Consider the following 27,249-nt stretch of genomic DNA (forward strand, 5'->3'; position numbering starts at 1 on the left):
AAGGTGCTCCCCTCCTGTGCTAGAGGGAGAGAAAGAGAACTCTGTTCTGGAAGGTAATGGGCTGGTGTCAAGTGGCAGAAACTGCATTCATGAGGAAGATGCAGCCGTTGCCAGAGAAACCTCCTGGGCAGAGAGAGAGAGAGAGAGAGAGCCTTACCCTTGTTTCTCCCTTCTTCCCACTGCTCGAACCTAGCAGGGAACAGATGATCACAAACCATGGGACCTGAAGACTGCGGAGTCAGCCCCTTTGAAGCTAGAACAGAGCTGCAGAAGGGGTTGAGGGGAAGCGAGGACAGGGGTCAAGCATCTGTACATTACTTAGCGCGACACAGTAAATGTTGAATTCTCGTTTCTTCCAGTTTTTAGTTTTGTTGGATATTTAGGTTCTTTGTCTTAATACTAGGAGCTATAAATAAGTGTTCTTATAATATGCTACAGGACTTGAGTCTGGTCATAAACTTTCTAAGAATACAAAGGACTATCTTGCTCTGAATTTCCTGAATTAGCTGAATTTCCTGAAACTGTCTTGATTTGAAGGCAACTCGTGCTCAGCTCCTACATTGCCTTCAGTACTTTTTCAGTATCTCACTTTTGTTTCGCCTCACAAAGATCTTCTTTTTCTATTTATGACTCATCCCTTGATTCCATTAAAAAAAAAAAGAAAACCTTCTACTGTTTATTTCATTTTCTCTAACAGCTGTCCTGTTGCACACATACACACGCATATGACTGGTTTGGTGGAGGTGCTGATAGACCTGGTTGTTGCTCTTGAGTTCCAAATATGTTAAAGCAGACAGAGAAGTAAGGTGTGGAATAACCTCTGTACCGATAAAAGACTAAGTTGCAGAGCACAACTGGGACTTCTGAAGGTGAAGTGTAGTTAATCTCATCAAATCAAACTTGCCCACGTTGTCATGAGTGGAAAGAGCAGACGACTGTAGCTCACAGTCAGGATCCCTTCCCCACTTTCACCAGTTGTAGGAATCAGTCCTTCTGGGTAGTGGTGGGGAGGGGGGGAAATCTTCCCATAATGAGCTGGAGGAAGTGACTGGAAGTAATCCTGATGTTCTCTTCTGGGGAACATAGTAGAAGGCCTTTGCCTTTGTAGAAATGAGAGGAAGAGAATAGTAAATGTTCTCAGTAATGATAACGCTCCAGCTGATTTTTATTCCCCTGATATGTTTTAGAGTTTTAAAGTAAGACATGAGCTATACATTTTTTTTTTTAAAGCCTTAGAAAAAAGTTTGAGAATTAACAATGCACAGATGTATGGTGATATTAATAGTGATAATTTCTGAAGTGGACAAGAGTAAGGTTTTCCTTCATGATCTACGTTCTTAAATTTCTTCCTTCTTTCCTTTTCTGTCTTCTTTCCTCTCACTAGTGATATCAGAGAGGTAAGTCATTCATATGGTTCTGTTTTCCTTCCTGTGTTGTTTTAGTAAGGTAACTGCTAGTTGGTTGTGGCATTTAAACTGATTAGGTGTGTGTGTGTGGGTGGGGGGGTGGGGGGGTGGAGATCCAAAACATTTCAAGTGCTCAAGAGGCACATGTGGCTAGTGGCTAACAAATTGAACAGCACCTATATAAACCATCTATATCACTGTAAAAATATTCTATTAGACATTGCCGCTTAAACACTTTGGTTCCTGTGTGTAACTGCTTTCTTCTTTCACCTAAGTACTGCATGATGATTCTATCCCCAGAGTTAAGTTCGGAACTATGGGAATATATAAAAGAATTGAAGTCTGGAAGATTAAAGGATTTTTAAAACCTCTAAGGATGAGTGAGCATTTATATCAAGGGTCCTGAAAGAAGAAATGAGTGATCTCAGAGAGACTCCCTTCAGTGGAGAGTGCTGTCTTGAAAGGATAAGGCAAAGGGAATGGGCTTCATACCAGCCATTAAGGGATAGAAATGGAGAGGTGAGGTGTGTCTGACAGACAGTCCAAAAGCTCTGGTCCATGACAGACTTCAGTGTGGCTGGCTGTAGCCCGGATGAGGGAATCAGCAATATGGCACTCCATAGAAATCATAGAAACATCGTCTTTGGTAGGTTAGAAATATTAGTTGGAAGCATATTTATTTTACAGGAATTTTCTGAGGGAGATACACTTTTATCTCTTCAAAGTAGTTTTTCTAGGTTGTTTCCAATAAAAATTCATAAAGTTTAGGTAAGTTGTTAATATTCTTTATTCTTGAGACCGTACCATATATCTTAGGATGTGCTTTGTATTATTTATGTCTAAATTAACATTCAGGATCCATAACTTTTATGACCCTTAATATTGCTTATTAGAGAAATATTTTTTGGAAGTGCCCTCTAATTTTAGGTCATTTTGCAGTCCTTTCCAAAGTGTTTTAGAAGAATGAAATATTAATGAAAAATGCCCTGAAAGAAAATATTAATGTTTACTAATGAGTACTAACCTGATATTTTAAAGGGCATGCCAATACATTCCAGTGCTTTCACAGTTCTACCAGAACTGGTGTAATTTCTTTGAGAGACCTTCCAGAAGACTGAATGTTCCACCTAAGTAGGAGTCTTTCTCTTTTGCTTATTGTCATTCAGACTACAGCTTGGTTTTGGCTTGTAGATATATTAAAATGTGTTATAATTATTCGGTTTCAAAGTTAACTCTATCTGTGTCTGAAAAGCTTTGACTTTGCATGCAAGGTTAACAGTAAAAGTTCAGTACACTGAAAATATAGTAATTGCTTTTAACTGAGAAATACATGTTTTCTGTACATGGTGACTAAGAGCTGTGTAGCTCAATTTATACTTGACCTGAAAGGTCCTAGAATTGTAAAATCCTCCCAATCTACTTTATAATATAAATATCTCCTAGTCTATTTAAAATAAAATATAAATTGCCATTTGAATAGCTAAGGTTAATTTTTGAGAAGAATTCTATTCAAATGTAAAGTCAGTCACAATTAACATAGGGTCTCAAACCTCTTTTAAAATACAGTAGTTTGATATTCCGCATAAAAGAAGGAGTATGTGACTGAAAACTAATTATTCAAAAAGACTAGATTACTGTTTAAAAAGACAACAAAAGAATAGAGTGTGAAACTTATATAGTTACTTCTGACCATAGAGGTGAAATTCAAGAAACTTTACTTTTCAGTGATAATTGTCTGTGTCCTCAGAGAATGTAAGCCTTATATGTTCAACCTGTAGAAGTTATCAGTGTGATGTCACTTACTGAATACTTTGGTTTCTTGCAAAGATAGATACATTCAGTGGAAAAATTACTGAGCTAAAGACCCTAACACACCCTGGTTATTTAGAATCCTACATTCAAAGAATCTATATAGTTTTTTTATTTATACTCATTTTTCTGCCTTGTTTTGATGTTTTAAAAATATTGCTTGGTGTTGGGTACCCAGGTGGTTCATTTGGTTAAGCATCTGACCCTTGATCTCGGCCCTGATCTTGATCTCAGGGTCCTGAGTTCAAGCCCTGTGTTGGGCCACATGCTGGGCCTTCTTTAAAAAAAAAAAAAGTATTGCTTTGTGAGCTAAGTAAAAAATTAAAAATTCAGTTTTTGTCTTGGTAGTCCCTGTTGTCTCTATACATAAAAAAGTACTTAACGGCAGTTGACCTTTGAGCAACACAGGTTTGAATTGTGTGTGTCCATTTATACACAGCTATTTTCTCTTAGAATTTCCCAACATTTTCTATAGCTTTCTTTATTGTAAGAATACAGTATATAACACATATATAATATATGTTAATTGACTGGTTATGTTATAGGTAAGACTTCTGGTCAACAGTAGGTTATTAGTAGCTAAAATTTGGGGGAGTCAAAAGTTTATACATAGATTTTCCATTGTACTGGGGGAATTAGCACCCCTAACACAGCCACGTTGTTCAAGGATCAACTGTACATATAAGACCTTAATACAGAGGTAGGTGAAATAATTTTGGCATTAGAAGGAAGTTTTAATTTTTGTGATTCAGAAAATCTTGTGAAATAAAATTCAACTTTATCATCCATATTGGTCATGGATTGCTAGGTCTTTTGTTATGGGGTAATCAATATATATGAGAAAGAAATAGGTGTAGTTTTCATATGTTAAACATCTTTCATATGTTGAAAATCATAAAAGTTAAACACATGAGGGTTAGACCTACTGAGGTCACTTTGAGTGCCTATGTGGAGCTAGAGAAAGTAAGATCATTTGAGCAGAAGTCCAATAGAACTTTGTCCAGGAAATGTTCTTTGTGCTTTCAGTACTCAAATCATGTGACCAGTCAGCACTTGAATGGTGCTTAATATGACTTAGGAATGGAATTTATACTTAAATCCACATGTCACTGGGGGCTTCCCTTTTGGACGATAGTTTTATAGATGAGAAACTCATGTGATATTCTTGGTGCGCTTGTTTTGAGCCTTTGCATTCTTGAATCTCTCTAAGTATGGGGGCTCTCTATACCATGCTGTGGATTTCTGAGGTGGCGCGCGTAGTACTATGTTGTTGTGGAACTGTAATATGGAACTTTAGATTAGGGTGTTGGTTAAATGGAGTTGAATAGAAAAGAGAACAGAGAAATTAAAGCATGAAATAAAATGCATGAGGTGATATACTGCTCATTTTTCAGAACAGGGCATCAAGTATTTTGAGTGCCTTACACACTTCTCTGTTGGAAAACTAGTAGAGGTACAAGAGCTTCTCCCTGTCTTCAAATTACTGAGATTCCATTTGGAGAGAAATGTCTAACACATCATAGAGCAAGTGATATCACCAGCTCTCACCTAATTAAATCTTTGTGTTTTGGATAAAATGCAGCAAAGTAGCAGAGGATGTATTTGTTAATCTACTTATGCCGCAAGAATTCTCAGGTGCTGTGCTAAGTATCACAGTAATGAGGCATATGGGGGAGAGATCTAGAAAACATGTAATAAGTAGAAGATACATCTTTAGTTAAAATAAGCGACTGAGAGTAATGGATAGAGGACTTTTAGATGCAAACTGGTCAGAGAATGTCTTTGAGGTGGTAAAACTTAAGAGCTTAAGAAGACAAGGAATTAGCTAAGAGGAGCTCAGGCTTTGGTTGCAGGGCCTGGACTACCCCCTGAGCAGCAGAGACCCTGAAGTGGGGAAGCAGTGAGGCAGGAGGGTGGAGAGAGGGAAGTGGAGTCCCAGAGGCCATGGAGCCATCAGAGAGTTGGGCAGTGTCCAGGTCATGAGAAGTCTTAAGGTGATTTGGGAGAGAGATAAGATTTTCAGTTTAAATAAGTGTGAGGCTGTTCATGAGTTTTACACAGGAAATGACCTATTTCTAAATGTACTTGTTAAAAGGAACTGCTATGGGGAGAATGGATTAAAGGGAGGAAAGAGTGGACAGGGAGATCAGAAAGGAGACTATGGCATCATCACAGGAGGGATGAGCATGGCTTGGATGAGGATTGCAGTAGTGGTGGGGCAAGGAGTTGGGTGGGTTTTGCAGACAAATTGAAGGTAGGAACTGTAGGGCATGTTGACAGATTGGATGTGTGGTGTGAATGAGAAGGAGGAATCAAGAATGACACTTAGATTGTGTCACCTGAGCATAAGTGGATAGTAATGCCATTAACTCGGATAGGGGAAGATGGTTTTGTTACTAGTTTCCTGCATTTTGGAAAAAATCAAAATACCTGTTTTACCATGTAAAGTTTGATGTGTTTCAGTTTCATAGTTTGAGATATCAAGCAGCTAGATAATGGGGTCTAGAGCTCAGTGGAGAATGTACAAATACTTACCTATTGTTTATATGTAGACTGCACATAAAGCCCTGAGAATTGTTGAGAATTCAGGTAGGACAGGGAGGGGTGTGTGTGTGTGTGTGTGTGTGTGTGTGTGTGTATGTAAAGATATAGAAGGAGGCCCAGAACAAGTCCTGGGGATCTCCAGCAATTTATCCATGGTCTAGAAAGGCAAGAGGAACCAGGAAAACAGAGGAAGGAGTGGTCATTTGGAGGAGAGAACCCCAAAAGACTGATTTCCTGAGCGTAAGAGAAGGAGAGTGTTTCAGTAGGGAAAGTGATAAACCACCCAGAATGTTCCTGAGACCTGGTGCAAGATATTACTGTCAGAATTGGCAAGAGGAGGATGGTGGTGACCTTTGAGAAAAGTAATTTTGTGGAGTCTGGGTGGCAGAAGCCAGATTAAGTGAGATGGAATAAATGGACGGTGAAGAACTCCTGACAATTCTTGTGATGAAATTGAGACATTTTCCTATAAAAGAAAGACAAATGTGCATTAACTAGAGGGATATCTGGGCCAGGTGGGTAAAACCCAGTAAGCGAATGGAGAAACTTAAATTAATGGGAGTTCAAAGAAGAAGGACACTTGAATTCGCTCTTGAAAGATGAAATAGTTTCATTTGCAGCTGAGTGAACGTAGCAATGAACTTGATAGAATCAGGAGCAGATGATAGACTTAATAATGAAGTTTATGGGACAAGTGTTGGGCAGCAAGTACTTAGGGGGAAAAACAGATGATGGAAGACCTGCAATGTAATGATTTCTTCTTCCCCATACATTTGTGGTCAAATTAGTCAATTTAAAATGAATAATTCATTAATGCTTTCCTGAAGTAATGATTTTTTGATTTGATACTAAGAAACCTCCTTACTCATATTTCATACATTCCCAATGATTGCTTTTTCTACAATGTTTCTTTTAGTAGTGGACTGAAGTTTTGAGCAGAGCACATGCTAGGATATGTTATTTTACCTCCATAATTCTCTTACTTTTTTCATCTGAAGATCAAGAGCTAATGTTTCTTATATTGGTCATTTGTTTTTCATCACTGCAGTTCTTCTGTTTTTTTTTTTTTTTCCATTTTATTTTGAACACTTTAGACATTTTATACCTTCCAATATATTAGAGTTAAAAAGTAACCAGGAGAATAAACTTGTTAGTTTGTTATTCTACTGTTTCATCTAATATCAGAAGTGAGAATAAGTGACTGGTTTAAAGTACATAATTCCTTTAAAAGTCAATTCCCAGAAAATATACATATGAATGATTGTATTTTGAAGTTTGGTAGATTTTTAAATCAGAATGTTATTTAGTTGCTGATTTTCCGAAATCCCTGTTTGGCTGTATAATTTAGTGTAATCTTTGTGGATGGGCCGTTGGTTGAGATGTGGGTATATGTTTGTTTTGCCCTACAGGGCATGTTAATTGCTTTGTACCCCCTCCCCACCCCGTTCATTTTAAATATTTAGTCACCTTGCTTAGAGTAGGTGAAAATGAAAGGTAGAATAAGCTATAATTATATTCAGCATTGGTGATATATTACTCTGACAGAGGAATGTAAATTGGATTTGGATATTACATAGTATTAAAGCTGACCTTCTAAGGTTAAGGTATAAAATTTGTTACTTTGTCACATATGACCAGTGATATTTTTTTCCCGCTTCAGGATGTTTCTTATATTGATTTTTAACAAAATAACTTTGTGTTTCCCTAAGCGTTTATGTAAGATTATTCTTTGGGATAATTAAAAATTATTTTTTTCCTCTTTTTTAAAAATTATTTTTCTTATGAAAAGAGTTCATTATAGGAAAGTAGATAATACATAAAAGCAAAAAAAAAAGTACAATACCACCTACTTAGGCACTGTAACTTCTTGGGTGGAAGTGTGTATGTGTCTACGGAGGACGTCCTTTTGTTTAATGCTATTGGTTTTTGGAAAAATGAGCTAAAGCAGGGAATGATAAATGATTCACATATATCCTAAACATCCTTTGAATTCAAAAGATTAAGAATCCATTTTTTTTCCTTCTAGACTTTGGTGTGCAGGTCAAGGTAGTGTCTACTCTATTTCTTAGTAGAAATAGATGTGGAGGCCAGACTTTACCTATTCTACTTCTTAGAGTGGACACAGGTTGATTATAGGTTGATTATATAAACACATCCACAATGCATTATTTTCTTCTTATTGGTACTTAAAGGTAGAAGAGAAATGTAGAGAGTCTTACAAAGTATAGAGTACAGACTTCTTAAAAAGTCATTTTGCTGATGTCTCTTAGTATTACACACTTGTCTCTTAGTATTACACACTTGTGTCCACATCTACTTCTATGGCACTTTTTAAAATGTCACTGAAAAAATATACATATTTCTCAAAGCCTTAGGCTTAGTTTTCATAGAAATAGCTATTTTTACAGTGATTTGTCTGTTTATGTAATTTTAATTAGACTATCTAATTAGGTAATTAATACCACTGGCAAAAATAGATTTGGAAACAAACCTCACCTCCCATTGGTTCCAGTGGAGGTTACTTGAGCATAAAGAAGCAGTCTTACTTCTCCCTGCCAGGGAGGTACGATGGACAGGTATGATGGCCAGGTGGGGAGCTGACTCCCAGTCATGTCCAGCAATAACAAGAAATCTCTTCCAGGCATCTGGGTGGCTCTGTTAATTTTCTTTCTGCCTTCCACTCAGGTCATGATCCCAGGGTCCTGGGATCAAGCTCTGTATTAGGCTCTTTGCTCAGTTGGGCATCTGCTTCTCCCTCTCCCTCTGCTGCTCCGTCAGCTTGGGCTTTCTTTCTCTCTTATAAATAAATAAAGTCTTAAAAAAAAAAAAGGAAGAAAGAAACCTCTTCCTAAAATGTCAATGGAGGCCAGTTAGAGATAGTGGACCTCTGTTTTCACTTGGCAGCGTTGAGGTGATACCTATCCTTCATCCACTGGAGAAGTATCATAGGATGCAAGCCAAAAAAATAAGAGATTGAAGTAAAAAATGGGGTATCATAACATAATAATCTAAGTGTCCAGGTTTCAGTATAAACACTTGGCTTACTAAAAAGGAAGATCACAAGCTGAATGCCAACTCCATATCCATCCATTAATAATGGATGCCATTATTATTAGATGCCAATATGGAGTTGACAGAGATGTTTGAATATTCTTTTAAAAGACTGTATTTATTTACTTTAGAGATAGTGAGTAGGAGGAGGAGCAGAAGAAGAGGGGCAAGCAGACTGTCGGCTGAGCAGGGAGTCCAGTGCAGGGCTTTATCTCACAACCCTGAAATCATGATCTGAACTGAAATCAAGAGTTGGATACTTAATTGACTGAGCCGCCCAGGTACCCTGATTTATTTGCATATTCTGATAAGGATGCTTAAAGGAGCCATCATAAAGGTGTTTTAATGAACAATTATGAATATGCTAGGAGAAAAAGAATAGTCTCAACAAATATGTAGAAGAAACTTTATTCTTTTTTAAATCTCAAATAACAGTTTTAGAATTGAGAAATACAGTAACTGAAATGAAAAACTTACTGGAAGAATACAACAACAAAATGTAGGGATGAGAGGAAAGAATTGGTGAACTGCAGTATAGAATAATAGAAATTACCCAGTCTGAACAGAGAGAAAATTAAAAAAACAGAGCCTCAGTGACTTGTGGTGCTATAATCAAAGATTTAACAGTTTCTTATCTAAATCCCAGGTTTTGAGAGAAAAGTCAGGATAAAAAATTATATGAGGAAATAATGGCTAAATGTTTTCTATATTTGGCAAAAGATAAAAACCTACAGATTCAGGAAACTGAATGAATCATTAATGGGATGAACCCAAAGAAATCCTATTGAGACACATCCTAGTCAAACTTCTGAAAACAAAGAAATCTTGAGAGTAACAAGGGATGCTGCTTTAGTTACAGGGAGAACCTGGAATGATACTGGATTTCTCATCAGAAACTATGGAGGCCGAAAGCATGTGGTAAAGCAGTTTTTAAATAAAGAAAGCAAGGAACAGTCAACTCAGAATCCTAAATGCTGTAAAAGTATTCTTCAGGAATGAAGGGGAAATCTAGACATACTCAGATGAAGGAAAACAAAGGGAGTTTGTGGCCAGAAAATTCACCCTAAAAGAATGGCTAAAGAACATTTTCTAAATGAAGGAAACAATAAAAGAGGGCATTCTTGAAATATTGGGAAGAAAAAGTGTGCAGTGTTAGTAAAAATAAGCACAAGTACATTTTTCTTGAATTTTATAAGTTAAGTGTGCTAGAAGCAAAAATTATATCTCATATGGTTCTAAATCTATGTAGAAGAAATATGTAAAACAACGATACTCTAAATGGGGAGGGTAAAGATGCATAAAGGGAGGTGTGTTAGCTTGGGCAGCCATAACAAAAATGCTACAGACTGGGTGGCTTAAACAGAAACTTATTTTCTCACAGTTCTGGAGGCCGAAAGCCTTAAGGCCATGGTAAAGTGCCAGCAGGGTTGGTTTCTTATTTGGCCTCTCTCTTTGGCTTGTAGATGGCTGCTGTCTCATAGTGTCTCCACATGGCCTTTGCTCTGTGGGTGTGCAGTCCTGGTGTCTCTTCCTCTTACAAGGACATTAGTCCTACTGGATTAGGGCCCTGTCCTTACAATCTCATTTAACCTTAATTATCTCTGTAAAGGCCTTATCTCCAAATACAGTCACATTGTGGGTTTGGGTTTTAACATGTGAATTTTGAAGGACACTGTTTCATTCGTAACAGGAGAGAAAGTTTGTACAGTTCACTCAAGCTTGTAAAATGATGATGGCAGTAAAAGTATTCCTGAAGAATACTTTTACAGCATGATGTCAGTAAACTTTTATATATTATGATGTACGCAGATTGACCTCTAGAAAAGCTGTATGAGCTATAAATAAAAAAACGTAATAAATAAAAAATTAAAAAAATGGCATTCTAAAACATGTTTTAGTAAACCGCAAGAAGACGGAAAAGAAAATGAACAAATAGAATGAAGAGTATCCAAAAAAAAAAATACTAGAGTGAAACTTTAACATGTCAATAATTACATGAAGTGTAAATGGTTATGCCAATTAAAGGAGATTGGCAGAGTAGATGAAGAAACATCACCTGATTATATGCTTTCTATCAGAAATTCACTTCAAATATAGTGATATAGACAGACGGAAGTGAATAGATAGTAAAACATATTATGCAAACATTAAAAGAAGCTCATGGCTATTTTAATATTCTATAGTGTTGACCTCAGAGTAAAGAAAATGATGTATTTTTCTGAGTCAGTCCATCAAAAGACCCATCCTAAGTGTATACTTCAAACCTCAGATGTGCACAGTATATGAAGCAAAAATACTAGAATTGAAAGGAATAGATATATTCACAAATAGATTTGGAGACTTCACAATTTGGTTCACAATCAGTAGAACACCTTGTTGGAAAATCACCAATAAGAACTTAACATTACTATCAAGTAAAAGAACATAATGCGTATTTATAGACTATTTCATCTAACAGCAGAGTACGTATTCTTAAAACATATACCAACATAGACCATATCTTGGGCCACAAAGCAAACCTCATCAAATTTAAAAAAATGTGTTCTTCCCCCAAAAGGGTCAAATGTGTTCTTCCAAATGTGTTCTTCCCCCAAAAGGGTCAAACTAGAAATCAATAACAGAAAGATAGCAGGAAGGTATCCAAACATTTGAAAAGTAGGTAACACATTTGTATATAATCCTTGAGTCAAAGAAAAAATCTCAAATAAAAAAAATACACTGAAGTTAATGAAAATACAACCTTTCAGAATTTACGACATGTCTAAAGTAGTACTGGGAAGGAAATCTGTGGCATTGAATACCTACGTTAGGTAGAGAAAAAGAAAAAGGGCTCAAGTCAATAAATTTTAACCCAAAATAAAAACATCCAAAAATAAATAGGAAATAATAAAGAGTAGAAATCAATTAAATTGCAAACAGAGTAACAATAGAGGAAATCAATGAAACAAGGATGTAGTTCTTTGAGAAGATTAATAAAACTGTTAAATCTTTATCGGTGAAAAAAATAGACAAATTACTAGGGTCAGCAATAAAACCGAGTATCACTGCAGACCCTGTGTCACCAGAGTAGTAAGGCAGACAACAAACTTTATACACAAATTGGAAAACTTGAAAGACTGTTCTTCAAAAAGCAAAGTACTACAATACCCCATGGGGAAAAGAAAATTTGAATTGTTCTCTATTAAGGAAATTAAATAATGATTTTAAGACTCCCTAAAAGATCTTCAAAGTACAGATGACTTCCCCGGAGAATTCTACCAAAGATTTGAGGAAAGATTAATATCAATTCTACACAGTCTCATCCGGAAAATACAAGAGCAGGTAACAACTCCATATATTTTATGAAGCTGGTGCTGTTAGTAAAACCAAATAAAGACAGTAATAAAACAAAACCCCAAACCCCAGATATAAACTCATGTCTATCATGAATGTGGGCATGAAAATCTTCATCATGATGCACTTAATCAACAAGGCTAAAGAAGAAAAATCATATATCAATAGATGCAGACAAAGCTTTGACAAAACTGAACACTTACTCCTGATAAAAACTGGGGAAAAATAGAAATGTTATAGATTGAGTTGTGTCCTGCAGAAAAAACATTTTTAAGTCCTGATGCCTTAGAATATGACCTTATTTGAAAATCGGGTCATTACAGTTGTAATAAGATGAGTTGATAAAGGAACAGAGTAGGCTCTTAATCCAATTTGTGTCCTTTTAAGAAGAGAGACAAAGTGTCATGTGGTGAGAGGTATGGAAATCCTGGATTAGCCATTATTCCCAGAAGCTAAGAAGAGGCAAGGAAAGTTCTACCCATAATCAGAGAGGAGGCCTGGCCCTTTTGACTTTGGGCTTCTAGTCAGAACTATGAGAATAAACCTCTCTGTTAAGTTTTCTACTTTGTGGTACTTTGTTATAGCTACTCTAGGAAACTAACACAGAGGATACTTTCTCTACTTGATAACATGCATCTACAAAAATTTTAAAGCTAACATTAAATGTGAGAGGTTCAAAATTCTCCCCCTCAGGCTGGGAACAAGGCAAGGATGGTTTGCTCTTGCCACTCTTGTTCAACACAGGGCTGGAATTTCTAGTCAAGGCAATGAAGCACAAATGAAACGAACAAAAAATATTACTTTATATATAAGTAATTTACTATTTATTTACTTTACATATAAGTAAAAAAGAAGGGATATTAATTGTCCCTATTTGTAGATGGCATGGTTGTTTACATAGAAAAGTTAAAAGTATCTCCAAAATCTAGAGCTAATCAGTAAGTTCCGTAATAGTGCAGATTTAAGATAAAAATCAATGTATTTTGCAAGATGCAAATGTTTCAGATTTCTTGTACAACAGTGTGGTAAATATATTTCTTTTACTAGCAATGAACTTTTGTAAAACCCCATTTACTAGTGTTTTCCTCTAACACCACTCCCGTCCTGGGGGAGAAAAAAAAAAACTATAGAGAGAACAAAACTGGTATATATCTAACAAATCATGTAGAGAACTTATGGTGTAAACCACAAAATCAAAATGAAGAGAATTGAATTTCTGAATAAATGGGGAGAGATCTTGTGTTCTTGATGTTTTTTTGATTGTTTGGGTTATTGGCAAAATTCAATTTCTTGTGGTTGTGAGACTGACATCCCTGGCTGTCATGTGAGGGTTGTCTCAGCTCTAAAGCGCCCCTCCTCCAATTTCTTGTCTCCTATTCCCCTTCCTCAGTCTTTAGACCTATAAAGGCAGAGTCCTTCTGATGCTTTTACATCTCTCTTCTTTCTGCCATTTTATCTTTGATCCCTCTGGGAAATGCTTTCAACTTCATTGAACAAGGTAATTAGATTGGATTCACCTGGATAATTTAGGATAATCTCTCTATTTTAAAAATACTCTGTAGTCACCTCAGTTTCCTTTTTTATTTCCTCTTTTGTTATATCAGATAACCACAGCTTCTGGTGTTAGGCCATGGGCATCTTTCTGGGGGTAGGGATACAATTACTCTGCCTACCACATAGGCCTAATGGTTTCTCATTGCCCATGACGTTGTATAGAGTTTTTTCCAGAAGTTCTTTCCTACCTTTTGGGTTTTATCAGATACAACCACCTCTGGTAGTCAGCACAGGCACATCTTTCATATTTAATATGTTTGTATGTATTCTCCCTCTGCCTCAGAAGCTGCTCTTTCTTTGACTTCAAGACTCAGGCCAGACCTCAGCGCATTTGTTCCTGGGAGAATTAGATCCTTCTTCTGTTTCCTTAGCGTCATGATTATAACACTTATTACATAATGTAGCTCAACATTTGTTTCAACCACTAGTCTGTGATCCTTTCAAGGACGGAGAACATGTTTTATTCAGTTTTGTATTTGTCATACCTACTGCAGTCTTGGGCACACAATGAGCCCTTCCAGAAGGCTGAGTGGCTTTGTTAACGAACATTTGTTTCAGTGGTAATGAACATCCCCCTTTGAGCGGCAGTCAATCAAGTCCTAAAGTATGATAAGGACAAGGACTCTAGATTCATCATCCTTGGTTCAGTACGGATAAGTACCTGTTCCGAAATCAGAACTAATGTTTTCGGCATGAAGGTTGAGACAGGCTCAATGAAAACGCAGGGGAGGCGTCACCGCTTTGTACCTTTTTTTACATCTATAAAGTAAGGCTATGAGCCCGGGCACTAGCAGACCTGGATGCTATTTCTAAGTGACCTTAACCTCTCTCTGTGTGTTCTTTACCTGAAATAGAGAAATGGAAGGAGATTCAATTTTAAAACTTACTGAGTGCTTAGTCTGTTCCAGGTGCGGGGGAATTTAAAGACCAATTAGAAATGGCCTTTACCCTCCTGGTGTATGTAACTGGTCAGGTTGCCCTTAGGATGTGGTGGGTTTATTTCAGCTCTATCTCTAATGCCTTTGTCTTTCTCTTCCTCGGAGAGCATTTGGGAGGAGAGGGGTAATTCACTGTAGCCTGTGGGAAACCTGCAGGGGTAGTGTGTCTTTGGCCAGGGAGTAAATCTGAGACCTGATGATTGCTTCTCCAGCTCAATGAGGTGACTGTATTTGCTTCATAAAGCCAACAATACATAGGAAACCACTTTGCATACCTTTGATTTCATCCTGAGGAAGGAATAAGTGAATTTCAAAGGCTAAGCTGCTTTGAACATTTATTTAAAGATGGCTTGAACATTTAATCCTAGAGACCTGCTCTCCTTCTTTTTTCTCCCCTTCTGTTACCTCTTCACCTCTTCTTTGCTCCTTGGTTGAGCCCCCTGCTAGGAAAGTGCTAAATGGCAATATACTTAGAAGGTTTTTTTTTTTTTTTTGAAGCAATTAAAAGAGAAGAGTTTGATATTTCCTGTTATAGAATTTTAAGAGGTAGATTTTGTGTTAAATTAGTACTTAGCACATTTCTTTTTGCTGTTTTAAAGCAATTTTTTCCCAATACAAATGACATACTAATCTCTGTGTCATTTCTATTCATGAAGAAGCAACATTTGCACAGTGCTCGTTCGTCCATGAATGCAGTTTGTAGCTAAACCACATAATGCCCGACGGTACTGTGCTGACAGGCACAGGAGAAACAGAACAGATTTTGTTTTCTGAAGATTGATCATTTATACATCAGTTGATAATTTTTTCTCCAGGTTGCTTCTTACATTGATGATGAGAAATTTTTTACTTTTGTAAGAAGCTATGGATTTCAATGAACCTCTGTCAGTACTGCAGACCTACCTACTCAATATCCCTTTTTATCTTGAGCAGCTTTTCCAGAAAAGATAAGAAGTAATATTGGTCCCTCATTTTAAAAGTAATATTGCTGAAAATAGTAAGGGTGGGGGTTGAGGTTTTGAGAAACAGTTTGTGAGTGACAACTTGTTCGTACAACTCTACCCTGGCCTGGCAAATTTTTAAGAAAACAGGGAGCCTTATTATGCATTTCTCATTTGTGTTTTAATATTACTTTTCAATAAGTACTTTTACCAGCTTTTTACATTTAAATATAGTGTTTCTTTGTTATCAAGCATCTTTGTTCCCTCCCTTGTGCCCTGTCTTCAATTGCTTGTTTTTGGTGTTCTATGAAATGTATAGTCTGACTTTCATTAGGTTGTTACCCTTCTCTCTGATTTTATTGAGATTCCTGCCATGAGTTAAAGATGGTAGTACAAAGTAATTTGGTATAAGGCCTCTTTACATTCAATTTATCAAGTTTATTTTATAGAGAATTAGTTTATATGTAATATGTTTGAGTGGATGTAAGTTTTATTTTAATGACTCCGTCTGTAGTGCGGAAGAGTTATTTGGTGGGTCCAGACATAACTGATTTGAGAACTTCTGTGGGTCCCATATTCTGGTTATAATTGTTATATTCAGTGTGATTAAAAAAAAAAAAAGGATATGTTCTATTAACTACTCAGACCACAAGAATTAACTTGATTTATTTGGTTTGATAGGCTTCCTAAATTTTATAATGGGCTCCATCATAAGCATGTTAAATGAAACAAAGTCTTGTTATATTAACATAATTAAAAATTTTTTTGGTATAAGGCAGTTTTAGGAATAGTGACTCTATTTTCCACAATGATTGAAGGATATGGTAGTATGAACAGTCCTAAATCATATTAGCTTTAGAATATCTTTATGGATATACTTGGTATATAGAGATTGTTAAGAATTCACTTCAAACAAAATACTGATGTCCTGCTGTGGGTTTAGTAACACAAGAGGGCCTGATGAACAGAATCTGTCCTTGTGTCTCAGTGTCAGCCCAAGTAACACTATCAAGTTACTTCCTTTTTTTTTTTTTTTTTTTTTTTAAAGATCTTATTTGTCCATTTAGAGAGAGCAGAGGAAGGGGGAGAGGGAGAGGAAAAAAGTATTTCAAACAGGCTCCACGTAGAGCCTGACACAGGGCTTGATCTCATGACCCTGAAATCGTGATCTGAGCTGAAATCAAAAGCTAGATACTTAACCAACTGAGCCACCCAGGTGACCCTCTCAATTACTCTTTATGTGTTTGATTTCAAGCTTTTCTGCTTCATTTGAAATAAAAAATACAGAGTAGGATGTCAACAAGGTAAACAGTTAAGCAGTTGCTGTAGGTGTTTCCATGAAACATGAAAGTGGGATTTGAAATGCCTTCAGGTAACCTGTGTGTTGTTGACAGCGGAGAGTAAACTCATCACTTTTGAAGTAGCACCCCGGTTTCAAAACACTGACTTAAGTTGTTATTCTCACCTTCACTGTAATAGTGATCTTTAGGCTTTTCCTCTATAGGAATCAGTATGTTTATTGCTTAAGTAAATTCCTGATTTAGTTAGGTGGTGGGGAGAATCAGATTCGGAACACTGATAGTTAAGTAAGATAGTTAAGTAAGTACACTTATACATTTATAAGTGTATAAATGAAGATGAATTATTTTAAATAATTTTTTTACATTTAAAAATGTGTTTCATTTTTATTGTTGTCATGCAAATGTTCTATCATGTCAAGAAAATGATATATATGGGTATGCGACTTAAACATGTTCTTCATGTTTAAGAACTGCTTTTAATTATTGGATGAAATTTTGCCCTTATAGTTCCATTTTTCAAGGGTTACACACAAAATCATACATGGAAACTTATATACAAAGAAATAAAAGGTTATATATCCTATCTTTTCCTTCCTTCCTCTTTTTTGGAGATAGAATATATTTTTTATTGTTCAGGACTTTTTAAATCACTGCTGGAAACGTATTTTAATATCCATTAAGGTAGTTTTTCTATAATCAAGGTGAACTGTTGACTTTTGGTGGTGATGTCTTCCTTATATTACAGTATTGTGATTATACCAGTTGGTTTATGAAAAGAGGTGGCTTGGTCAAGATGAATATATTCATTTAAAAATAACCATGAAGTTCTTAAAAAAACAAAACAAAACAATTGAACTTTGAAACTTGGGAAATTAACATTTGTAGAATGCATGTCAGTGGTTTGAGAAATTTTCCTAAGACCTCCCTTTTGATATCTTGAAATTTTTTTTAGCAATCTTTATGTAGATCTGAGTCTTACCTCTTTCTCTTTTTTAATTAAAAATTTTTTTTAGGATTTTATTTTTATTTGTCAGAGTGTATAAGCAGGGTGAGTGGTAGGCAGAGGGAGAAGCAGATTCCCCACTGAGCAAGGAGCCCCATGTGGGCCTAGATCCCAGGACCCCAGGATCATGACCTGAACTGAAGGCAGATGCTTCACTGACTGAGCCACCCAGGCATCCCTGAAGCGGGATCCCTCTTTAAGTCTTGCCTGATTTCTGCTCTCTGGGTCAGGGGAGATGCTCTCATTAGTAGCATTTGCTGATTTCTGTGGTATAAGACTTCCAACATGGCAGATTTTAGTTACTACATGATGTCACTGGACACAGAGAATGGAAGTGACGGGCGCAGTCAGCTCTCACAAGCTGTTTGATTCCATCCCTACTCCTCCTTTCACATGATGATGAATCATGATTGATTTTGCACCGGGTGTTATTCTTGGACTGTGTTATAACATACCATGGGTAAAATATTTGTGACTATATAGCGTTATTGTGATATTCCAAACTAGAATACTGACCATGTGTAACTGCCTCTTATTTCTGTTTATCAGTTGGGTGCAAAGCTTTGGACATGAGGGGCTTGGATTATTACTGGACATTTTGGAAAGACTGATTACTGGCAAAATGTAAGTATATTGTTCATTTTTATTTTCAATTAAGCTACATTTCTGTGTCCAATTATAATTCCAATACTGATATTTTTTATGCCAATGCAGACAAGAAAAAATTGTAAAGAAGAATCAGCATAAAGTTATACAGTGTCTAAAGGCTTTGATGAATACCCAGGTATGTACATAGGTCGTTATATTGTATTCTTCACCAGTTCTTAGAGAATTTCTGTGAAATAGAGTTGTGTGTTATGAAATTTGTACTAAAGAGATGTACTGCTTTGATAAGCTTATGCGTAGATAGAGGACAAAATATTACATTGCATTGACTTCTAGTTTTGTATCAAATCAACCATCTCTCAACAGGAGAAACTTGAGAATTGAGTAGCATCTCTTGATGCTTAAATCCTCATGTGCACATTAACTCTCCCTTTCTACTCTCTTTTTGTTCTCCTCTCTGGCCATCCTTTCCTTTTCAAAGTATAGTATGAGTAAGTTTTGAAATCATACATGATAATCAGACATGGTCTGCAGTAATACTTATTACCAAAGAATCAAGTTGGAAAGACAGTTTTTATAGTTGAGGAGCTTAAATCTGCAAGGAAATTAATATGAACCGATAGGAAACAGGTCCCAGAAATGGATCAGTGATGTTTAATGTGTAATATTGAGACAAAAGCTAATAGGGCAGGTCTGCCGAGTTTGTAAATGTGTATCTGACAGTGTTTCCTTGTTTAATAGAATTTGTACTTTTAATTGTGGAAATTAGCTCTATTCCATGCCACGTCTTTAGCTTCAACATCTAAACATATCTACCTCATGATGGGTGCAGTAATGATAGGTATTTTAGTTGCCATTAGACAGCAGGAGAGGAATTTTACCTATGGTGTTAGGATGATTTGAGTTTTAGAGCAAAACTGTCTGTATATTTCTGATTATTTTTTAATATTTTTGCATTAAAAAAAATAAGCCTTAGAAGACTACACCCTTAAGTACTGGTACTTAAATTATTAACATTCATATTTCTTTTTACTAAATATAGCAAAAGCTTATATTTTCTGATTATTTCTGTCTTATTTATTTTTCAGCATTTTCTTGAGCTGAGTTTTGTTTTTAACCAATGAAATATTTTTTTACCACCCTGCCTTCTCTAATCAGAGAAGATTTTCAAGCAGACTATGTGATGTAGAAATCTGCTCAATGTTGTTATATATTCAAATATATTCTAGATTTGAACTCGTTGTTCTGTAAGAATTAGATTCCAGGTATTGTGAATGATCTTGTGCATCATTCTTTGAATTTGAGAAAACCATAATTAAAGAGAGGTGAGGAGGTTTCTATAGACTATAATAGTCCTGCTCGATTTGAGACTGAATTGGAGAGCGGGTAAACTTCATGTATTTATGTTCTAAGTGATATAGTGTGTTCTCTTATAAGAGACTGCTTTTGCTTATAGTTTGTATCTGTGGAGCTAGAATATATTGTCTTTGTGTTGATTGCTATCACTTGTACTTATACGAATAAAAATTTACTGATACTTGGAATTAGTATTCTAATGTCTGAATTCTAAAATTAATAATATATGAAATAATTTATCAATAAAGACTCTCTTGGGATTTGTTGATGATTTTTCATTTATCTCACTGTGCAGGATTTATAGGAGTTCTTTGAAGGATGGAAAAAATACAGGTTTTAAGAGAACAGTGGTACCTTATTAGGTACTAGTATTTCATTATTAATGTAATGAACAAATCTGGTAACAGGTGAAAGTGGATCTCATGTAATAAACTAGGCTAAATAATATTTTCTAAGTGGAAAAAGACTGAATATCAGGGGGGAACAAAGGGATGAGAAGTTAAATACTTTTGCATTAAAAGATAATTAGAACAGGACTTCATTCTGGTCAGTTAACTGTTTGAGTGTTGCTTTAAGGTGTGCACCTGCAGCGAAGGTGTTTTGCTCCTGAAGCCAGCCCCCTTACCAGTCTGGACCCTTCTCTTTGCTCCTGGGATTAACTCACCATAGGGAATTATTCAGCATCAGTATTCATGTCTCATTGATCATCCTCCACAGGGATCTAAGGTCTTCCCCTTCTCCCACTGAACACCCTTGCAGTGGCTTGAAATTCCATCTATTAGGTAATAATAGGTCTCAAGTAGAATGCAAAGGGAACCTGGCTTTAGTCTTCGGTTTAGAACACGTGAGTTTTCATATAAACCTGGGTGGGTCCTTGTCATTCAGTAGAGAGACAACCTTAGACCTTCCAAAATTTGTCACTGCCTCTAACCTTGTAATAGGCTTCATTTAATGCACTTTAGATGCTAGCACTGGTAAGTTGATGATTTGTCTCAGAGTCGACAGTTTTTGTTTGGTTTTGCTTTTTTTTTTTTTTTTTTTTTAAATAACTGAACAAGAGTAATTTAATTCAAGTAGGCAGCAATTCTGTCTGTAGTTCTAGGTGCTCAGTAGTGCTAACCTGGCTTCATTCCAGCCTTAAAATGAGCACTATGTGCGTTTATATTAGCAAAGTCAGAATACTGCTGATGACGGACCTTCCAGGGGTTAGGGGGTGCTAATCAAAACTATGAAATCTGAGAATGCTCATATTCTGCTCTCCCCACATTAATGGTTTAGGGCTGGAGGGCTTCACAGAGAAGGTAGGGAGTATAATCTGGAGGAAATCAGTGTGCCTTGCCTTGAGTGGTTGGAAGAGCCACAGGATTCTGATTCCAGAGGTGCAGGCATTGGTTAAGGATGTCCGGGTGGGTAGGAAATAAAGGGGGAAATGCTTTACTCGGTCGGGTCGTCCTCAGTTTTCTTAGGACAGAGCCAGCCCTTTGGTTCTTGGTGATCATTGACTGATTGACTCTTTGAATTGGATCTAAGTGGTACTTTCTATGCTTCTGACAATTCCCTGGAATGATTATTAAAGAATGTTGTGGTTCTTGGCCCCATGCCTGCTTTCTTTTTTTTTTTTTTTTTTGTTTCCAGTTATGAGACAGCCCAGGACATCACAAAACTGATCACTTCCTAACTGGTTTCACTGTCTGTTTGTAAACTTTTCCTTATCACCAGTAAGAGGGGGAAGTTTCTCCAGAAAGCATATCTTGGGGCCCTTGGCCCCCGTGCCGGCGCTGCTTCCTTCATACCTGTGTTCCTTAGAAAGCAGTCTAAAGCAAATGGGGTATTTTAGCACAGTTAACTAATGGCTTCTTTATATAAATGGCATCTGTGAGATAGGAAAATTATAAATAAGATTTCATTCTCACAGCATTTGGGTCTAAGCTTGTTATAGATTTAACTTTGATGCTTATACCTTGTGTTAATTTTGAGTTAAGCCATAGTTCATATGTCTGTTATTGGGATTAAGGTTCTTTTTTGTGCTCAGTAGTAATTCTAATCAACCAATTTCTCACTCTTTAGAAAGATCCTCGGGGAGGCATGGAAGATAAATCGTATCGTTTTATTGCTTCTATTTATCCTCTGTTATTTGATACTTATCTTCCATAGATTGTAAGTGGGCCCTAAGAGATGTATACATCCTTAAATCAAAACGCGAAGTCATTAACATGACTCCTTATCTTCTAATTGGATGTGACATCCTAGCAGTAGCAAACAAACTTTATCCTTGTCTGGCATCATCCCATTTATATAATGTGTTTACAACTGCATTGTCTTTCTGATGATAAAATATCATTCTGATTAGAATACTTATGCTCCTCATGGCAGTTTCTACATGGTATCTGCCCAAATCATCTTTCAACTTGGGCCCATCTTAGGAACTCAGTGTTACTCTTTAGGTCTGCCCTGTTGTTACGTGGTTACCACATGTGGCTGTTGAGCACTTCTAGTGTGACTTGTCTGAATGAAGATGTGGTCTAAATAGAAAAAAGACACTGGATTTTGAATATGTAGCAAAGAAAAGAAATAAAATAATCAATGAATGTTTTATATTGACTCTGTTGAAATGATTATATTTTAGATATATTGGATTAATTTCATTAAAATTTTACTTTTGGCTTGGAAACCTGACATTGCCCCTGTGGTTCTCATTCTGTTGCTGTGGGATAGAGTTGATGTGTGTGGTTACTTGTGATAGTGTATCCCTTATCCACCTTCCTTCCCAGGAAAGCTCCTCATGCCCTCAGGGTCTGGTTCAGAAACAGACTGTTCATTTTGTGTGCTTGTGTTGGGAAATCTCAATTTTCCTCACTGCTTCTCCCGTTCTCCAGGGGGTTACTTATCTTTCTTACTTAATAGTTATCAGTCCTACCATTATCAAATCACCTTTGAGAAGTTACTTATATTTGCTTGACTCTCCTACTTCTTGATATGAATACTTTTATGAATTTTTATTCTTTTTAAATTTTTTATGATATTTATTTTCTGGCTTTTACTAAATGTGAAAATATATTATCCTATCAACTTTTTAAATAATGATGTTTCCTTTAGGGTGTTGTTAATTTTTTCAATAAACTGCTAACATTTAGCCTCTTATTTCCAAAATGTTTATAGTATGGCTTGGAAAGAATTATGAGTGAAGAGAGGAGTCTTTCTCTGTTAGCCAAAGCCATCGATCCCGAGCACCCAAGTATGATGACAGATGTGGTGAAACTCCTGTCTGCAGTATGCATTGTAGGAGAGGAAAGCATGTAAGTCTTCTCAACTCATTTCTCTAATACTATGTAACAGTATAATTTGATTTACTTAGTGTTTTCGTTATTCTAGACTGGAATTTATTGTTAATAAGTGAATACAACTTAAGCAACTGATTTAGATTCATAATTGGCTGAACAGAAATGTTTGAGTAATAATTTCTCAGTATAGTAGTTCTAGGCTAACATGTTTCTACGAAAAACTGATTCTGTCATATTTATTTTAAAATGTTCTGATTTCAAACCCTAAACAAAAATTCTCAGTGAAGACATAAAAAAAAATATATGAATGGATCCTTTTTCTTACGTAATTTTGTTTTTCAGATAGAGTTAATTCAAATTCATGTATATTCCCTTATAAAAGCGAACATCATACTATTTGAAAATGTATTTATAACACAGATTTGAAAAGTGTTCTATGAAAGAATAGTACTTTACTGGTTGAGGGTGCATAGTCTGACCATAAAGTACATCCTGAAGTTTTAAACTTTAAACACATTATCCACATATGTTAAGGTTGTAACTAAAAGACTATTACATACATATTAACAGATAATTATAAAGATAAACCTTTTTTTTTTTTAAAGGTTGGGGTACTCATTATAAGATGCATTTAAAAATTATTATAAATGCCTTTTAAAAAGACTAAAGATAAAGGCACTTGTGATGAGCACTAGGTGTTACATGTAAGCAATGAATCAATAAATTCTACTCCTGAAACCGCTATCATGCTATATGTTAGCTATCTGGAATTTAAATAAAAACTTGCAACAAAAGCCAAACAGAAAGGATTAAGACAGTAGAAAATGGAACAACTAACAGAACAGAGAGAAATAGCCCTTTCATGAAGGCTGGGCAAAGGCCCGTAAGCCGAACCTTCTGCCAACATTTGAAACTTGTCCTTATGGTGAACCTGCTTGGGAGCTGAGGAGTGTTGGGCTGTCCCTGTCCAGTGTGGCCTCACCGGACAGTCTGCAGGCCCCACTCTGGCCTCGCCCTCCAGCCGTCTGCACACACAGCTACAGCGCGCCTCCATGGACGAGGAGGTCCCCAGCGGCAGCCCCAGCACACGAAGCCAGGCACAGCTTCCGCACGTTCCCTTTCCCATTTTCAGAGTACCCTGCTAATTGTATCACAGGACCCTAAGAGTTTACTTCTCGCTGACACACTCGTTGCTCCTTGTGCTCCTTCCTCTCATTCCATCCTCCTCCTCCTCCTCCTTTCCCTTCTTCTTTCTCGGTTCTTCTCTTTTCCTTCTTCTTCCTTCCTTACCCCTTTCTCCTTTCCTTCGTTCCTTCTTGTCCCTCTGCTTTCCCTCCTCTCTCTTTACCGTCTCTTTTTCCTTCTCTTTTTTTCACTACCTCCTTCCTCCACTTTGTATTTATCATTTCTTGACTTCCTAGGTTATCAAGATGATGAAGAAAATGTTAACAGCCTACATGTCTGTGTCTACAAACGGAGTTTCTCCAGTGTGCTAGGTTGTGTTAACACACTGGTCTTTAAAGGAGTAACGGGTGTATTTCTTCTGTTGACTATAAATCCTTACTACGATGTATTTTTGGCTACCAGACTTCTTTATACTCAAAAGGAAGGATAGTATAGTGATTAAGAATGCCGAGACCATGCTTACCACACCGACTGTCTGATTTCAGATCCTTGCCCCACTGAGGAGCTGGGAGACCTCAGACGAATTGCTTAATTCCCCCCCTCCCCGTTTCCTAATCTATAATAAGGGATAATAAAATCTACTTCATAGAACTATATACGTTAAAAAGAGTTAATATTTGTAAACTGGTTTAAATAGTGCCTGATGCGTAGAAAGCACTTTATAAGTGTTTGATAAATAACCCTCATCATAGGGTTATTAGGAATAAATGAATAAAAACATGTAGCTAGTACTTGATACATGCTATGTACTTAGCTTTTAAAATGTTGCTTCTTGCTTAGGAGTAGTGATTCTGGAGTTCAGTAGATTAAGCAGTTGTAGTTAGGCATTTGGATTACTTGCTATTTGCAATTTAATTAATTTCAAAATTTCTGATAGCCTTGAAGAGGTTTTAGAAGCTTTAACATCAGCTGGAGAAGAAAGAAAAATTGACAGATTTTCACCTATTGTGGAAGGACTCCGACATGATTCAGTTCAACTGCAAGTAGGTTTCATGTCTAATCCTATGTACTGTTTTGTAACTGTTAGCTCACTGGCTTATATTCAAATATGAAAACCTGCATGTTGTCCAATATTTTATATTTCAAATAACGTATAGAATTCTAATAATGTATCTTATAGATGTAACTTGGCGTGTACCTATTATTATTTCCTTAGGTTATGTTCCTAGAAGCTGGCTTACTAGAGATCTCTATAAAACATATAATCATAGTCCATAAATTGTTTATTCTCGGTTAGTCTCATTAGTTGACTATTACAAATTTTAAGTTTGGGCAATTAAGTGAATTATGGCTTTTCATTGATCTATTAGTTTTTATGTTGGAAAATTAAGACTTTCCATAAATAATAATGAGACCAAGTTACACTGAGATTTTCAAAGATAGTTAAATGTTTAAGTTCTCACAGTCACATTTACACTTAACCATTATATTGTCCAAGCTGTATAACTAATATTCTTTTAATTTCTCCTTTTTTTTTTTTTAAAAAAAAAATTTTTTTTAAATAACTGTAATTACTGTTGCAAGTATTGCTGATACCCTGAGTATCTTTAAGGAAATAATAGATACCTGACTCCCACTTCCCAATATTTTTAGAGTTTAATTGGTGTGACCTGGCTTTTGGGATTTTTAAAGATTCTCAGATGATTCTAATGTGCAGCAATATTCAAAAACAAAGATATACTAATAGCTATAAAGTAAATTTATTTCACACTTAATTAGTAAAAAAGTGTTTTGTTTTTTAAAGATTATTTATTTCATTTATTTGAAAGAGAGAGCACAGGTGAGAAGATGGAGAAGTCGGCTTCCCGCTGAGCCAGGAGCCTAGTGCCTGGGCTTGATCCCTTGGGATCATGGCCTGAGCCAAAGACAGACGCTCAACTGATTGAGCCACCCAGTTGCCCCTAAAAAATTACAGTTTAAAATTTTATTTTAAAGCTCTGGGTAGCTTGACCTTCATATTGTTTCTCAGTGTGGTAGGAATAGAAAAACCAAATCTCCATGTTGAATTTTAAAATAAAATGGTATTTGATTTACCAGCTGAAAATCTCAAGGATAGTCAAATGAATAAATTTACTGTGGCATTTCTAATGATGGCATTTGTGATGGTGATCTTCCCAATGACAGTCTTTGTGAATGGCTAGCCCAGACCCCTGCTTTCTCTGGGCGGCAGGGAGGCCGACCTGGAGATTTGAGTGTGTGGTCCCTGTTGCAGAAGTGTCAATACTGGAGCTTCTGGAAAAAAGCCCCGCCTGACTCGTCGGGGCTTGTCAGAGAGCATCGGAATGGGAGTCTGGGATGTGTTGTCCACTCTGATGTGGACCCCGCTCCTTCAGTTTTTTTGATGTGTGCTCTAGAGTCTTTTTGCTTATGCACCATGGGTCTCATTTCCCTTCTCCTCTCATGTGGCTCCAGAGCTCCCATTTGCCACAAGCCCAAGGAAAAGCAAACTAAGAAGAAACTTTGTAGAGAAAAGAGGAACACTTACCTTGTCTGACTTTTCCTTTGGTAGCCAGGTTACCTTTTACTCATAGAGTATTTGTACAAGTAGCACCAGGTTATCAGATTCATTAATTTGTGTAGCATATTAGAGTTCATGTCCAATTCTTAAAATTTTACTTAGGAAATGTAATAATCACTTGTGAACATTATTGCCTAAATACTTCTTATGCTAATGTATACTTTTTTTTTTCTTTTTAAAGATTTAATTTTTTTATCTGAGAGTGAGAGGAAGTGAGGATGGGTTGAGGATGCATGTTGTGGGGGTGGCGGGTATGGAGCAGGGAGCTGGATGCGGGTCTCCATCCCAGAACCCTGGGATCATGACCTGAGCCAAAAGCAGACCCTTAACCAACCTAGCCACGCAGGTGCCCTTACTAGTGTGTACTTTTTGATCTAATAACACACATGTCCCTAGAGTGGGAGGGATGGTGTCTTGTGATGC

The 27,249-nt window shown here is 36.5% G+C and overlaps 1 protein-coding gene and 1 long non-coding RNA gene across 6 annotated transcripts in view; one reads left to right on the plus strand and one right to left on the minus strand.

The window, feature by feature from the left end:
• The window catches only part of LOC116574033, a 28,280-nt gene extending 7,675 nt beyond the window's left edge, over positions 1-20,605 (minus strand). The window contains exon 1 of the long non-coding RNA XR_004279107.1: positions 20,507-20,605. This is a non-coding gene — a long non-coding RNA (uncharacterized LOC116574033). The remainder of the gene's footprint in view (positions 1-20,506) is intronic.
• The window catches only part of DIAPH3 (diaphanous related formin 3), a 499,882-nt gene that overhangs the window by 132,433 nt on the left and 340,200 nt on the right, over positions 1-27,249 (plus strand). For 3 of the 5 annotated variants that reach the window (XM_032314557.1, XM_032314558.1, XM_032314559.1), the window contains 4 exons: positions 18,430-18,504; positions 18,595-18,664; positions 23,002-23,138; positions 25,186-25,295. In XM_032314557.1, the coding sequence (XP_032170448.1) occupies positions 18,430-18,504; positions 18,595-18,664; positions 23,002-23,138; positions 25,186-25,295 (392 nt within the window). Of the gene's footprint in view, positions 1-18,429; positions 18,505-18,594; positions 18,665-20,653; positions 20,687-20,709; positions 20,817-23,001; positions 23,139-25,185; positions 25,296-27,249 lie in introns of those variants that run through there. The other 2 variants (XM_032314561.1, XM_032314560.1) reach the window with 2 other exon arrangements.

The sequence above is a fragment of the Mustela erminea genome, chromosome 15 (assembly GCF_009829155.1).
Source record: "Mustela erminea isolate mMusErm1 chromosome 15, mMusErm1.Pri, whole genome shotgun sequence".
In the NCBI taxonomy this organism is placed as follows: domain Eukaryota; kingdom Metazoa; phylum Chordata; class Mammalia; order Carnivora; family Mustelidae; genus Mustela; species Mustela erminea.